Source organism: Pelophylax lessonae (assembly GCF_965119305.1).
Source record: "Pelophylax lessonae genome assembly, chromosome: 7".
NCBI classification, from domain to species: domain Eukaryota; kingdom Metazoa; phylum Chordata; class Amphibia; order Anura; family Ranidae; genus Pelophylax; species Pelophylax lessonae.
Window position 1 is genome coordinate 149376206 of NC_138774.1, and position 17293 is coordinate 149393498.

The 17293-nt window shown below is 40.7% G+C and overlaps 1 protein-coding gene across 1 annotated transcript; it reads right to left on the reverse strand.

Annotated features, from left to right (window-relative positions):
* Nucleotides 1-399: 399 nt before the first annotated feature.
* Nucleotides 400-17036, reverse strand: NKAP (NFKB activating protein). The gene is given in 11 exon segments (XM_082264551.1): nucleotides 400-738; nucleotides 5219-5368; nucleotides 9022-9100; nucleotides 11116-11225; nucleotides 13225-13273; nucleotides 14325-14409; nucleotides 14412-14418; nucleotides 14420-14432; nucleotides 14535-14608; nucleotides 14715-14795; nucleotides 16719-17036. Coding segments are annotated over 11 exon segments (1077 nt in total). The 5' UTR covers nucleotides 16973-17036; the 3' UTR covers nucleotides 400-563.
* Between the last annotated feature and the right edge of the window lie 257 nt (nucleotides 17037-17293).

A 17293-nucleotide genomic window follows, 5' to 3' on the forward strand; every position in this document is an offset into this window, starting at 1 on the left:
TTATACCCAGCCTATATTCTGAGCGGTTAGCTTATAAAATAATTTAAAATGGCTTCAATTGCCATCACTAACAATGGATTCCTTTCTCTTTATTAAAGTATATTTACAACTTCAAAGTTCTTTGCAAATTTTTTCCAATTTTAGGAATTCCTTACATTATATCTGAACATAAAAGCTAAAAACACAAACTTAAACAATAGACCTGTAAGACAGACTGTTGCTAGGTATAGAACACTGAGATTTGAGAACACAGCATCAATACAATAGAGAAAAGAAATCTAATTTAAAAACTTAACATTTAAAAGAAGAAGTTTAAAAATTTTAGTTTATGCTTATGCAAGCATACATATCATTTTAAGCATTTTCCATTAAAAGTGAAGTTTTAAGTAAGATTTTATTTCTTTATTGCATGAATGGGGTGTCCCCAAATCTTTTTTTGGAGAGTTGGTAATTAGTGAGACTGTCTTGTGAGATGAAGACAGCAGAATACCAGCTGATTACATCAATCGGATGACCCTGAACAACCTGTAGTACTGGAACAGTTCTGTAAATGTAAAAGGGTCTCATTTGTCCTCTTTCACTTTGGTCTTTCTGTACACCATCTCTCTGAAGCTGGACAGGATTTTGTTTTCCCTCTTCCGCCTCTCTTCTTGGTTAAATGAAGCCAGCGCCCTCTTTTCATCTGCACTGTAAATCTGGTTCTCCTTACGCAGACGGACAGCTTCCATACGGCGATGTCTGAACAAACACAACATTATGTTAGCATATATATGACACAAAATTATTTCCACAATCTCACCTGATAATACTGAGGCACCACAACAGAAACTGTCAATCCAGTGTTAAAGTGGTTCTAAAGGCTTAAGGTTTTTTTTTTTACCTTATTACATTCTAAGCATTAGGATCTTAGGATGCCCCCAGCCTCCCCCCTTTATACTTACCTCAACCCAATCTTAATGCAGCGCTGTGCCCGAGAGTAGCAGCTCTCTTCCTCCTGCTGCTGTCAATTAAATCCTGTGATGAGTGAGCAGGGTAAAGTCGTGCTGTCTGTGACTACGGACACAGGCAGCGTGGCTCTGTTTTGAGCCCGCATCAGTGCCCCCCCTATATGAAGCGCCTTATTATGTAGACTCTTGCTGAAGAAGCCAAAAGCACTGGTGGGGTACCCCAAAAGAGGAGGTTTGAGCAACTCTGTGAAAAACCATTGCACAGAGTAGGTAAGTATGACGTGTTTTTCCGAGAATGTGATGAAAAGCAGCAAAAGATGCTTGTAAAATAATCTGCACTAAGTATGGGAATACTGGTTTCTGTGTATACAGCAAGGTGTATTTAAAGGAGTACAGCCAAAGCTCATTTGGCTGTACTCCTGTAGATCACAGTATGTTCAAACCGGCGGGGGGACCAATGCTGCATCCACCTAGGCAAGTATAAATGTGCAAAAAATTTCTATACTTCTTTTAACCAGTCACTGACCACCCGCTGCAGTTTCACTGCAGCAAGGTGGCTCTGCTGTGCGCACCGACGTAACTGCGCGTGCGCCCCCTAACCCTGCGATGTGCTGATTTTGTTCATCTTCTGACCAATTGCAGAGCAACCTGTGCCTGTGTAATGTAAACACAGGCACAGGAAGATGCAATCTTCTCTCCTGGAGCCCTTTTCGGTCCCAGCGTGAGAAGAGAGCATCAACTGTGATTACACAAGCACTACACTGACACCAGTACACACAGGCACATATTTAACCCCCTGATCACCCACCAGTTAACTCTTTTACTCCCTGTCACAGTGTCACTATATACAGCATACAGATAATTTACTGATCACTAGATTAGTGTCACTTGTGACACTAATGTTAGTGTGAGAGGCAGTCTTAGATAGGTTTAGAGCCCCTGCCATAAATCCCCTAATAAAGATTTAACCCCCTGATCACCCCTAGTTAAACCCTTCATTGCCCTGTCACTATTATAATGTACAGATCTTTTTTCTGATCACATTATTAGTGTCACGGGTGACATCAGTTAACGTTGGTTAGCATCAATCCAGGACAGCGTCCCCAAAACGCTAGCGTTAGCAGGATCAGCCCCGACATTTGCCCGCACCTGGATTTAGCCCCTCCAAGTGCAGTATCAACAGATTACTGTCACTTCGAATACACAGCACACTAAACCGCAGCGTTAGAGTCAGGCCTGATTTCTGCTAGCACTAGCAGTTCGATTTTTTGGTAGCGGTTCAAACAGTCCTTGACAACCAGGTGCTTTTTTACCTGGGAGTCACACTAGGCACCTATAAATGTATTGGCCAAAATGTCCAACCAGAGGTACACTAGTGAAGAAGCCTACAAGGTGCGGAGCATAACAGATGACAGCGATGGGGAAGCCTCGCTGTCAAAATCAGGCTCAGTATTGGAACCTGTAGAGAGCAGCGGCACCCTGACAGATAGCTCTGATGACGAAGTAGTGGTCCCTGCTAAGGTCAGGCGTACCCGACCCTGTTCTTCTGTTGCTGAGGTGCAACAATCGCAGGGTTCTCGTATGCAGCAGAGTGTCGTACTAGTGCCGCTCAACCTTCTGGTAAACTGGCAAGCACCAGCAGCCTAGTACACCCTGGTCGTAGCCAAACCCGGACTGCAGTAACACTTGGTGATGTAGCGAGTCCCATAAGTGCAGTTCAAGCTGGAGCGCTGACTCTCACAAGTAGTGTCCCACAGCCACCAATAATTCAAAGACAGGCCGCTAGAGCCCATAGTGTCCTTCCTGATGCGCTTGCAAATCCTTATTGGGAGCCCACCACTTCTGCAGCACCCCTACTCCCCCCCCCCTTGGGGTCAACATGTATAAGCTCTGTGAAAGGGCAACAGGCTATATATAGTTTCCGGATTTATGAGGGAAAAGATAGCAATGTGGAGCCCCCAACTGCCCAGACTACATGGGGAGCAGCGGCAAGATTGTTTGGGACTTCGTGTCACCCTTATTCGGAAAGGGGTACCATTTATACGTGGACAATTGTTACACAAGCGTACCACTTTTTAGTTGCCTTTTTGATTCTTGAATTGGCGCATGTGGCACCGTGCGACCTAATTGGACTTCAACGACCAGATGATAGTGTTGTACTTATTTGCCTGTAAGGCCAGACACTGTTACAAAAAAAGTGTCTGTATACTTATTCCAATTGGCTCTGCTGAACGCTTATGTACTGTACAAAGCGTCAGGAAGAAGGGGATCCTTCCAAAAATTCCAGGAAGAGATCATCACAGCCCTTCTGTATTCAGAAGGTGCTGTGGCCCAAATTCACTATCCAGATGCAGTGAGCCGGCTGCATGAGAGGCATTTTCCGGATGTCCTCCCTGGTACCCCCTACCCAAAGAGCACCCCATAGAAGATGTGTCTGTAGAAAACGCGGATATAGGCACGACAACTGCATTTTTTTATCCCTCCTGTCCTGACCAACCTGGTCTCTGCATCGAGGACCGTTTCTTTCGCTACTACACACTTGTAGAGTATTAGTATAGGGTACAGTAGGGCACACTCTCACACAGGGTCTCGAAAGACTGCTATCGCATTTTGACAGACCCTAGCCTGGAACGTTTAAAGTTTTTTTATAGTTCCAAAAAAAAAAAAAAAAAAAAAAAAAAAAACAAACACCCCTAAAAAAAAAAAAAAAGGAGTTCTCTTTTGAGTTAATTTTCTGTTCTTACTCTTACTGTACTTTTTAATATACTGCTATACTGTAATGTTTTGTTACTGTTTTTCATTGTTAACCATAGTTTGCTTAGCAGATACCACCGTTCTACTGTACTTTATGCTATTATGTAATGTTTTATTGTTGCTGTGTTTTTCATTGTTACATATAGTTTTCTTTGCAGATACCACCATTCTATTGTTTTACTGCACTGTATACTATTCTATTATATTGTAGTGTTTTATTGTTACAGTTAAAGAAAAAAGAACAAATATGGCAAAGCATAGGAGATGGGGTGGACACAGAGAGTGGATCTCCCCTATGCTTCGCCATATATTTTTTTAACACTTTTCTTGGCAGAAATTTCTTCATCCGAATCTATCGATATGAGCGAAGGAATCGGTTAGGTTCTTTTTTTATTTCGTTCAGCCCACAGGCTGCATAAAAAAAAAAAAAAAAAAAAAAATATCGCCATGAAAAGCCAGTTTAATATGGGATCAGTGTCCCTTATTTTCTCTCTGTACTGATCGGTCCCTGAGCCACCAGTCTTGTAACATCCCCGCAGTAGATCAGTTTGACCAGAGGGGGTATACATATGTCACCACAGGCTTTAGTGGGAAGCCCAAGGCGACTCCGACTCCCAGCTTGTCTCGCCCACTAAGCTGTGGCCGCCTGAGCACTGAACATACCCACCCGCACTCAATTCCTATTGAGGGCTACAATTATGATCTGTCCCGGCCACTAAGCTGTGGCCGACTAAGCAGTGTTAAAACCAGCCACAGTCCCATCCACCTTCATTCCCATTGTGTTATGAAAATTGTGGGTTTTTGAATTAGACCTTTACAGTGACAGGAAGTGATGTGGGGATTCTCTAATACCTCCTCCTTTAGCCTGGGAATAGATATGGCGTCCAGTACAAAGTGATGGGTCATCGACTTTTACGAAAAACGTGGGCGTATGGAAAAAATAAAATATTCACGTTTGCAGTGTGTTTATGGACAGAAAGTAAAGATTAGCAACCTGCCTGAAGTTCAGCTTTTTGCAGCAATATCTCCGGAGACTGTGGTCCATATAGCACAAAGTATAGACAATTTACAGGAGCAGTTGCTGTATAGGTCAGTAGGTTATGTATGACCATTTAGCTTTGTTTTTCACCCAATATTATACTGCTACATGTATGCAGATGTAAAGAGATAACAGACATGATGGCACAATAGCAAAATGTTACATAGTATGAACTACAGGCTTTATGCAACACTAATGTTTTGCTCACACAGAGTAGTACAATAAAAGTAATCTCCCTTTAATGAATATATTCTAAAATGTTAAGGTCATTGAAGTGGTTCAAAAGCCTAAAAATATTTTCCTTTTATGTATTCCTTGCATGAAGGTAAAAAAAAATGTTTAGGCATCAGTGTCTACCCTTTTTTTAAAATGGGCATTTACAATTTATTTCAGTTTAGAAACAAATTCCACCACCTTAATTCTAAAGAGCCCTAAAAACAAATTGCTGTTGTCTGTAGTCTGATCAACAGACACTCACCTGCTTCCACTCATTACATAGCCAGACTTCTCAAAAGAGGCAATTTCATCACTTGTAAGGCCAATTTCACCTCTCCTTGGGATACGCTTTCCAGCTTTAACATATTCCGCCATCGCAGCACCCTCACCAGGTAGCAAAGCATGGCCATAGCTGTACAGATAAATATGCATTAAATATAACAAAAAGTAGTTCACATGTACAAACATAACACACAAATATAGGCCATTTTCTTTCTTTGGATGTATATCTATTATTCGCATATATGCGCAAGATCAAGTAAATCTAGTTTGCAGTAAAGCTGAACTTCACAATATTTGTAGCTGCTGATTTTTAATCCCCCCCCCCCCCCCTCAGAGTGAAGTTTCTCTTGAAGGATAGGACTTGCATACACTTACATTCTTACAAATAAAAGAAAAACCACTTTGGCAAATGTTGCTCGCATTTCAATCAATCTCCAAAATTATATGAACATGATACATTTCCATGTTCATTACTAGGTTATATTTTTTAACCATTTTACTTTATAGAATAGGTCTATGCATCGACCCCTGAAGAGTGAGACTGAACTCACGAAACGCATCAGGTCACCATAGATGCTATGTCACATTTACCATGGACTATTTGATTACTGTATATAACCATGTAATGGATTTGTATACTTGGGCCAACTGTTTGGCATTATGACACTTTTTCCCAGTTCTACTGCTGGCATATACTTCATAAACGTGCACTATGTTTTTATCACTGGTTGTGTGGTGCTTCATCTAAAGTCCCAACAGGCAAAAATGTGCAATTGTACGTACAATAGGGATAGAGGCGCCTCGCAGGGTACTGCCAACCATATTTTGTTTCTTAGTTATTTTGAACACTGGTGCCAAATGCTGCAGTTTAGGTGTACTAAAAAGGTTTAATCATGGTTTACAAAATGCTGCAAGTGAAAGGATAAGGTGTCCCTTCAGGTCTCTAGATTAAACTAGATCATGATTCATAGATGCGCATATATAACCCAAGCAATAGACCATTGTATTACAAATAATTCATTGATGAATTACAATATACTATAGTTGCTTTATTAGCGATGTATAGGATTGCTCTATGGTGTAGGGGTGCTCTATGGTGTATTTAACCTACATTTAATGAATAGGAATGATAATGATGTATAAAGTTTTTTTTACATGAATCTTGTAATGAGAGGCATATATTTAAAATGCTAATTTGACTAATTTTAATCCTAATTTTATGCATATCATTTATTTATTTACATTGTGTGAGAGAAGCTGGATATTAAATTAGTTGCTTCAGGATGGGATAAGTGGTACACGGTTAGGCAGCTATTGGGGTTAGGGGATTAAGTATTCGAGGTTGGGGCTGATCACCAAGTATTACTTTATTAAAATGACTTTTTAGTTTTATTCTAGTTTTGGATTTTGAATGAATGCCTTGCATATTTCTAATAAAATGTGTCCAATGTTAAGCTTTGAGGGTATAAGATTGGAGTTTGGAACTATTAGATTAGGCAAATCTGGGGTTAGCCTTAAACTGGTGAGTATAGGTGTGCGATATGGCCCTATGAGGAAGTCTGCACGTACGAAACACGTCAAATAGTGCTGAGCTCTGTCCTGTCAGCAGGGATGTGCTGGATTTTGTCTCCTTATAAAGCAGAGAATAAAATTCAGCACATCCGTTCGTAAAACCAGCACACTGTATGCACAAAAACACTGGTTAGGCACACATTTAACCCTTTGATCGCCCTAGATGTTTAACCCCCTTCCCGGCCAGTGACTGTGCATATTTTAGCACTGATCACTGTATTAGTGTCACTGGTTCCCACAAAGTGTCAAATTGTCCGCCGCGTAATTGCAGTCCCGCTGTAAGTTGCTAATCATCGCCATTACTAGTAAAAGGTAAATAAATAAAAACTCCAGTATATATACACACACACACACACACACACACCATAGTTTGTAGATGCTATAACTATTGCGCAAACCAATATACGCTTACTGGGATTTTTTTTACTAAACATATGTCATAGAATACATATTGGCTTAAATTTATGAAGAAATTAGATCTCAAAATTTTTAATGCAGTACCGTATAATAAAAAATGGCCTGGTCTTGAAGGGGGGTAAATCTTCCTGAGGGTCAATTGGTTATGAAGAATACGATGATGTATAGCGCCACCTTATGTCTGTATATTTTTTTTTTTTTTTTTCCCCCCCAACACAATTTTAATTTTTGGTGGTTCTTAACCATTTTAAGACCGGGCCTATTTTTGACACTTGGTGTTTACAAGCTAAAATAATTTTTTTTGTCTAGAAAACTACTTCGAATCCCCCAAACCATTATATATTTTTTAGCAGAAACCTTAGAGAATAAAATGGAGATAGTTGCAATATATTTTTTATCACACCGTATTTGTGCAGCGGTCTTCCAAACGCAATTTTTTGGGGAAAAGTTCACTTTTTTTTAATTAAAAAATGAGAAAACAGTAAAGTTAGCCCAATTTTTTTCCATAATGTGAAAGATAATGTTACGCCGAGTAAATAAATACCCAACATGTCATGCTTCAAAAATTGTGCACGCTTGCGGAATGGCGACAAACTTTGGTACTTAAAAATCCCCATAGGCGACACTTTAAAAATTTCTACAGGTTACCAGCTTAGAGTTACAGAGGAGGTCTAGGGCTCAAATTATTCCTCTCACTCCAAAGATCGCGACGATATCTCTCATGTGTGGTTTGAACACTGTTTATATATGTGGGCGGGACTTCAGTATGCGTTCGCTAACGGGGACAGGCACTTTAATTTTTTTTTTCCTATTTATTTTATTTATTATTTTTTATTGTTACATAGTTAAAAAAAAAAAAAAAAAAAAAAAAAACACAATTTGATAATTTTTATTCCTATTACAAGGAATGTAAACATCCCTTGTAATAGAAGTAGGCATGACAGATGCTCTTTATTGGGAGATCTGGGGTCAAAAAGACCTAAGGCCTCACAACTAAACTAAAAAAAATAGTAAAAAAAAAAGTAAAAAAAAAAAAAAAAAAAAAAACGGCCCTTTAAACCGGTTGCTAGGCAACGAAGTTTGACGTCACTATGGTCCGACCATAGGGTCGAGTGAGGGCCATCTTGCCCTCACTCGAGTTCCTGTCTCTGAAGAACCGGGAGTGGATCGTTTTCCCCGCTGCGGTTGGGTCCAGTAAGCAGGGAAAAAAGCCGGGACGCAGCAGGAGGGGGCACCTATTCCGCCGCACCTTATGGGTGATCCCACGGCGAATCCACTGCTGGGACCCCACTTATCTGAAAGCCGATCGCCCACCCTTTTCAAAAATACCGGGGTTATGGTAGCCATCTGCTGCCATAACCCCCGGTATTTAGCGTCATAGGACGGACGTAAAACTGCAGTGGGTGATCAGGAAGTGGTTAAAGGGGCAGCAACACTTTTTAATTTATATGTTCATTATTTTGCAAATTATTTTTATTTTTATACTTTTCCAGCACTGAGTTTAAAAATGTTGTTGTAATTGTAAGTAGTAATAATTTACACATTTACACGAGACAAAAGCAAATAACCAAGAATTATTAACCCTCAGCAACCATCTTTATGGTTCTGATATCTCAAACCTACTAAGTGATGAAATTCGGGTTGTTTGTCCATTATATAACATTGCTCTCTGCGCTGTTCATGAAATAACCCCACGTGTCGTGTAACTATTTACATGCGTTCCTTACATAATCAACAGTTTTAGTTGAAGGGCAAGCCGTAGAAAAAAAAAATAATAATAAATCAGCTGCTTACTTTAAAGGCTTGTCGTCTTGTGACAGATGTGATATTGGAGCTTCAGGTCCTACTAATTCAGCATCATCCAGGATAGCTTCTGATGACAAAGTCACACAAAAAGATTGTAAACAGAAATTCTAAAAAATATCATTTATATGTTAATTTTGCTGCCTTTGTTTAACCATGTACAAAGACCTGAGTACATATGCCTGGATGTGATTTATGGTTTTAAAATGTATTAAAGTTATGAATTATAGTTATTGTCAGTGTATTATTCTCAATATTGTGGGAAGATCATAAGCACTTTCATACAAGAGTGCTTTTTATACCAGCAAGAAAACAGATCAAGCTGGGCTCCAGCCAGATCCTATAGACTGACCGTTTTACGGCGCTTTCACACTGATGCGGTTTTCCCACAGTGTACCCATGGTTTTTGAGCAAGTTACCTGCGCTTTGCTATAGACTTCTATTACATTGGGCCGTTTTGCTGCGTTTTTCTGAAAGTGCACCAAAAGTCCTGCGCTACGGAAAACTGCAGTCACAGAAGTATGGTCAGCAGTGTCAGTTTATAGTACTGTGCTATAATCTCAGTCTGAAGGTTTGAGTACATGGACATCTGACCCGCAAGTCAAATCCGAAATGCTCCAATGTTTTTCAGATGCGTGTTTTTGCATTACTATTCACTTACACGGTGAATAAAGTCAGCCTAAATTCAGCAGAAGAAAAACCTATGAGGGTTATTTACTAAAAATGTCACAATCTGTTGCAACTCTGCATAGAAACCAATCATTCAGTTTCCAGGTTTTATTGCAAGAGCCTAATTGAACAAGCTGAAGTCCACCAGATTATGAGTGCAACAGTTTTAGTAAATCTACTACATTGTATTCACAAAATGTAACAAAAGAAAAAAAACAAAAAAAAAAAACAACACCTAACATACAACATGCCATGCCATGCCAGTGATCCAGGGTGGCGGCATCCAAGGCCACCCCAGCATTTAGAAAAGGACCTGTTCCATCTCCGGCCCCCCCATCCAGGCATGCTCTGCCTCCCACCTTGTGACATGCTTTCGCTGTAGTGAAGACTGTGGTAGAAGAGGTGGATTGAGGACTCATACATGTTCAATAATTTAAATTTTATTTATATACCTTTAGGTTTTTGGCCCGCAAATATTTGTAAAATATATGAGGTGACCCTCATACTAAAAAGTTTGGAAACCCCTGCTCAACGTTCTGAGCAAGGTCCCAAAGAAAAATGTCTTTTATAGGACAGGAAGGACATAAAAAAAGGGCCCAAAAAGGCTACCTAGAACTTCAATACTTTACCAAAAGCACTAAACCTGTGGCACTGGGGACCCAATAACTCACCTTTTTACAGATTTAAATAGCCTAAAATTGAATCTGTTCAAATGGGCTGATTAAAGAAACTCCGGCCAAAGCTTTTTTTTTTTTTTTTAAGATCTACATTCTGGATAGTGTGTGAAAAGCTTACAACATTTGAGCTTTTCAAAGCGGTCTTAAATTTCCTTTGGGATAATTTTACTTCAACGATATTTGGTTGGAGTTCAATTTTAAACAAAAATAAGTCATGTTCAAGCCAAAAAGACATCCTGATCTGGGGCATGCTTAAGTTGCAACCTGAACCTGAATGGGCATCTGAAGTGAAACAAACATACTAGGGGAAATTGTTCCAGTAATCAGTCCCAAAGTGTTAGGTCCCTTTCACACGGGGCAGAATCCGTCCAAGCGGATCTGCTTGTATAGCGGGGCATCTCTCCGCTGATCCCTGCTGAGCAGGACACTATGCAGAGCGGACACGGACACAGCCCGCTGTTCTCTATGAGACGGTCAGATGGAAATGGACTGCATGTCTGTTTCCACCTTACTGTCATCTGATTAGGAATGGCAAGCAAACGTATTGCCATACATCTGTTTTAAGCAAACTGAGTTGGATGCCGGGCAAGTGACAGCACCACCCAATAGATAACAATGGATAGTCTGATCCAGCCTGCCTGGAAAAAAAAAAAAAGACAGGCGGACCCGATCGCTCTGCTGGGGTGAAAAAAAACAAAACAAAAAACACACACACACACACACACACACACACACTTACTTCGCTCTACCCAGCTATCTTCCTGCATTGTTTCATCATCAGAGTCTTCACTGCTGGAGTCACTAGATTCTTTCCTATTTTTCTTGCTTTTCTTTCCCTTTGATTTCTTCCTGTAGGGAACATTGGGAAAAAAAAAAAAAAAAAATTATATATACACACATATATAATATATTATATATATATATATATATATATATATATATATATATATATATATATATATATATATATATATATATATATATATACACACACCAGGAGACCCAGGCAACCAGCCTGCACGGCCGTCGAAGACCCGATCAAAGCCGCATTCGGCTCTGATCGGGTCTCCATGCAAAAACCCGGACGTGATGTCATGACATCACTTTCGGGTACTGGCGCCAGATTAAAAAAATAATGACAGCATTCAAAACAGCCAAACTTTAAGTGCAGAGGAGGGGTTTGGGGTCTTTTAGACCCATAGATCCCTCCACAAGAGTACCTGTCAAGGGAAAAAAAAAAATAATTTTTAAATGTACGAAAATACCGGCCGATACAGTAAGTAAATGAATCTCACAGACCCCAAGTAATGGTGATGACTACCAGCTGCTTGTTTAAAGTGAAAGCCAATATCCGCATTAGGATCTGTGTTTGACATCCATAAACTGGAGGTGTAGGCTGCTTTAGCGATTTCCAGAATGCTGCCTGAAGATGGCTGAAGCATTAAAAAGGTGTAGGAAAAGTCTGCTGCAGTCAATGCTCTTCACACTAATGTTTATATGCTCTTCTCTGGTTACCATGCTGTTCCTTGATCTTCAATACATGTTGAGTTACTGACTCACTTATTCTATTAGCGAGTACTGAAGAAATATATCTAGCATTTCCAGGGATTCAATGGACTTTCTACAAGCTTCCCTCATGCCAGCCTTCTTGAAGCCACAGATCAAGTTGTTACGTGGCAATTACCAAGCAGAGGTCAACTTGTAGTGAAGTCCATGAATAAGTGGAATTAGCTGGAATCCCTAGATCATACACTATGTACAGGTGGGCTTTGAACGTACGCTCCTTACTATCCAAGCATTCTTACCAATGTCCTTGTGTGGAAATGTATTTGTTGAATAATGGTAACCCCCCCCCCCCCTTTTTTTCTTCTCTTTTCCTCCTTCATTCTTTGCTTTCCTATTTCCTTCCCTCCACTGTGCACTTTATATTGCCCTCTCCTTACCATTTCTGGTGAATTTGCATGGTTTTCTGCCACGGAGGTTGTTCCATTTCTTTAAAAGCATTTACCCCTACTCCTGATATCAGGATGGAATATCTCTGGGACTACTGTTTCTAGTGCACACTTTCTCTTGAGGATATTATGGGTTTAAAACCTAGCCTGTTGTGCTAAAAAATAACTATGAGGTTTTTTTTTTTCTCTCTTTTTTTAACAATATGGCAATTTGCAATGCAACATAATGTCTAGGTCTAGGGTCTGTTTCACTGTTTTTACAGTTTACAAGCAGAACGAAGTAAAATAAACCAAATAAGTAAAATTGGCACACAGTCACCGATTCTTAGAAATAACTTTGTTATGACTGGATTTTAGCTGGTCCCGCAGCTATAAAAGCTTCAGAACACAGTCACCGGTGTGGGAATGCCTAAATGCCATTCTGATAAAGACCATGAGACCCAGTGGTGCAGCTATTCCTTAATGATAGCATCCAAAGATGCCCAGAAAAAGTTATAGGGGAGAATAGACTACAATATATTATCATTTTGCATAATTTTAGGTTATATACAGGTATTGGCTTAACTGCCATGGTACTATAGACTAAGCCTGGGCAAAGAATGTGTTTTAGATTGCTGAGCTTTCTCAAGAACCATTTGAGAAACATTTCAAAAGTAAATTCTATCTTGATTTCCCCTGACTTGGTGGTTAATCTCCAACAACTGCTACCCATGTCCACTGAGTGTGTTCTTCATAGTCAGATGGGCAATCTCGCTAGACAACAGAATGGTGGGCCACAGGGTGTAGCCTTCAAGTAAAACCCTCAAAACAAAGGAAATAAATCAGAGAGCAGCACAGAAAAGGAAACTTAAGGTGTTTATTTCTAGGCAGGACTTTGAAAAAGAAAAAACACTTACTTTCGATGTTTTTTCTTCTTTTTCTTGGATTTCTCTCTTTTCCTCTGATCTGCGCAAAAAAAAAAAAGTGTCTAATTTTAAAACAAAAGAAATCTTGGATATAATAAATTGCTTGAAATAATGCTAAGAGTCCAGTTTTGTTTGCAGCTTCTTATTCAAGTACCAACATTATGTTAAATAAAAACATTGCATCAGCCATTTGAAGCAGTTACAAGTAACGGGGACTAATGGGAAGGCAGGGAGAAAGAGGGTGGGAGAGAAAAAGTGAAGTAGAGAAAGGATAGGAGTTCAAAGATGGCAAGGGTAGTATTGTAGTCTCTCATTCCCGTTCCACAATAAGGGAAGAGAGGCTAAGGGGGGAGCTCCTCAAGGGTATGGTAAAAGTGTTTTTACTAAGAACTGAGAAGGGAGGTAAAAAGATGCATTTGGATGAGGATTTGTCTCAAAGGAGACTTCTAGCATATGTCAGTATAAACTTCGGTTGTTTCAGAATACTGCCAATACCAAGTCTTAGTAAATTTAGAGAGTCTTTCCTGAGAGATGCTAACAAGTTCCTCTATTTCTTCTATTTTGTTTAGTCTGAAAAGCCACTCCTTAATCATCTGAACTTTCTCCTGTTTGTTTTTGACTACGCTAAGCAAAGAAGCATATCTGTACCAGCATGGTCAATTTGACGGCACGCTTCATTCTAGGCAACTATAGGACACTGTGCTAATGCTTGGCATGGCTACAGCCCCTTAATCAGAATGCTGCCACCTAGCCTAACCCATAATTATTATTATTATTCAGGATTTATATAGCACCAACAGTTTGCGCAGCGCTTTACAATATGAGGGAAGACAATACAGTTATAATACAATTCAATACAGGAGGAATTGGACGGCCCTGCTCGTTAGAGCTTACAATCTAGAATGGAGGGTCAAGTGAAACAAAATCTAACACACTCATAAATGCTAGCTTTTGGGTGTAGATGCTGGGGGCTGAGGTGTGTGCAGAAGTAGAGATTTCACTGGTGGCATGGATACTAGGACTTGATGTGTGTGTAATTGTGAAAAAAAAATTTCTTGAAATTTACATGCTATGGATAGATTAATAATTACCGCTGCTTTCCGACTCAGAGTCACTCTCACTTTCATCAGAGTGCTTTTTACTTTTCTTTTTTGCTGACTTTTTCTTTTTTTTCTTTTTCTTTTTTTTCTTCTTTTCTTCTACAAAGACATATTTAAAAGGAAAAAGTAACCAAAACAGATAAACAGGACAATTTTACATGTGCAATAATAGGGCACAACAAAACGTGTTTATGTATCTACCTTCTGAAGAAGAGTTCGAGCTACTGGATTTTTTTGATTTTTCTTCGTCTTCTACAGGTGTGTGTTCGTCTGAGCTAAACAAAAAAAAAAAGGATATATAGAACACCACATAAGGCTGTAATGATTTTCACGATCATTTTTAGCAACTTAACAAGAAAGCAGATTCAGATATAAACTTACTCAGGTTCTGGAACTTTGGGTGAAATGCCCCAAACTTCTGGAGCTCCCAACTCCCCAATCCTTTCCCTTTCATTTAAACGCCTAAGGGTTTAAACAAAAAATGAAATACAAATTTAGAAAGAATAATGCATGTTTTAAAATGTTTTAAACACTGCTACATATAAACATTTTTACAGAGGATTCTAAATTAAAGTGTATGTAAACTCCAACAATGAACTTTCTTTAATGTGATAATATTTGATCTGTTAATAACATCACTGAAAGTGTTTTGTTATATCTGTTTAATAAGTGCAAAAAATATGTTGATCTTGCCAGAAATATTTTCTTCTCTCTGGAGACTAAAGAACCACTCTCCCTATGATATGGAAATGGAGAGGCTCTGCAGTCCAGTCCTAGGGTGACAACAGTGCAATGACAAAGAAGGGAAATTATCCCATCCGAGGACACCAACACAGCAACTTTTTTTCTTTACAGTTAGTAAAGTGTGCACAGACAACTAGGTTGTCGCTTCGCAGACTTGAGAAACTTAATAAACAGGGAAGGGAGGCTCCCGCTCCTTGATGGCATATGCCTACACAATCGGCTGCCAAATCAAACAGCAAATGCCAAGCCTCTCATTGAACCATTCATGAGCACAGAGAGAAATGGACCTCTGAAAAGCAGCCATCAAGTAAAAGGTACACACAAATCGAGCAACCCACCTCCAGGGAGTGCAAGACCACTTCCCTAGGATGTGACGGCTGAGGACAAAGAAGAAAAAACAATGTCCTCCTTCAAGTAAAAATCCGACGCCCCTTTGGCAACATGAAATCATCTCTGCTCCTACCCCTGTCACTTCCCTGATCTCGGCTACTAAATGTAAAAGCGGCGGCGGGTCTATGAAAATATAAATCATGGAGATCTCGGCTCCGTGATTTATATTTTCATAGACCCGCCACCGCTTTCAAATTTAGTAGCCGAGATCAGGGAAGTGACAGGGGTAGGAGCAGCCGAGATGTTTTAATGTTACCACGGCAACAGCTGATGCGGTGTAACGTTACAACACACTACCCCGTGAAAATTCCCTACCCTCCGGACCTCTGAGCATGCGCAATGGTAACCTGCTCAGCTGTTCCATGACGTATGTGCACCGGAAGTGACGAGGTATGGAATTTTCACGAGGTAGGGTTTTTTAACGTTACACCGGCCATTCACAAAGTCCAGAGCTCTTTGCGCATGTGCAGCAGGGAACAAGCTGTGAAGCTGCAAGGCTTCACTGCCAGTTTTCCTTACATGGAATGGCGACGGCAGCACCCGGGAGCCAATTGAAAAATCAGCTTGGGATGCCGACATCGCAAGATCCCTGGACAGGCAAGCGTCCTAATATTAAAAGTCAGTAGCTGCTGACTTTAATTTTTGGGTGGGGGAGCTGGAGCTCCTCTTTAACATATCTGCATGTCTTTGGAGTGTGGGAGGAAACCAGAGTACCGGATGAAACCCACACAGGCCATGGGAGAACATGAAAACAGACAGGCAGTGTCACGGTTGGGATTCGAACCAAATGCTAATGCTACAAGGCAGAATTACTAACCACTCACACACCGGGTGGCATTCGAGCTCAGCCGCTGTGCTACCCCAAAGGTGGCATTCAAGCTCAGCCGCTGTGCTGTCCTATATCTGTGTACGCCCGGCATTAATCATACATACCAGTGTTCTTTTCTACACTCTTCCCATTTGCAGTGGGTGTACTAGCCATGTACAGTGTACACTACACTCCAGGCATGTCCCTGGTGAGAAGAGATGTCCGCTCTCCACTGAACTTACTGATCCCCAGTCTGGGCAACTGCAGATCTAAGGAGCACCACACACAAGACAATCTGATTGTACAATCTACTAACTAGTGCGCAGTGCAAGGGCCTGTCTGACTGGATAGTTTAGGTAACCTTATATCACCTAGTTTTAGAAGATCTAAGGTTGATGGAATGGTCAGATTGTCACATGTATGGTGAATAGGGGGTCACTCACCTGGCGATGAAGGCCTCCTGCCTCTGTCGGAGGATCTCCTCCTTCCCCTTGTCATAGTAATCCCCCCATTGTTTACTACTATGCGGCCTGCTGAACACAGCTCTGTCTCTGGAGTGGCTCCGCCGGTGCCCATTGCTGACTCCTCGGTCTCTGGACCGGGACCTCCCCGTCCTCCTGCCCGGAGAGCCGCTGTCATGCCGTTTTCTCCGGGGAGAGCCCGGACTTCGGCTCCGAGAGCGGTGTATAGGAGCCATTCCTGACCCCCGACATCTACTGTACACGGAACCGGAAACCGACCGACCGGATATGTGTGTCCGCCTGTGATACCCATCCGTGTGATGGGGGCGTGGCTGTGCACTGGTGCTGCGGGTCCCCCGAGTAACAATAACTGTGTACACACAGGCTCGGATTAGATTTCAGTCTTCTATCTACAGCAGTGAGAGAATGTAGAAGAGAATTGAATGTGTTTCTGATGAATGTATACTTCAGTCACATTCATGTATATGTGCTTTATATATTGCTGTTTTCTGGTACAGATCTGATGAGACAGGCTGCATTCACACTTGTACCACTCC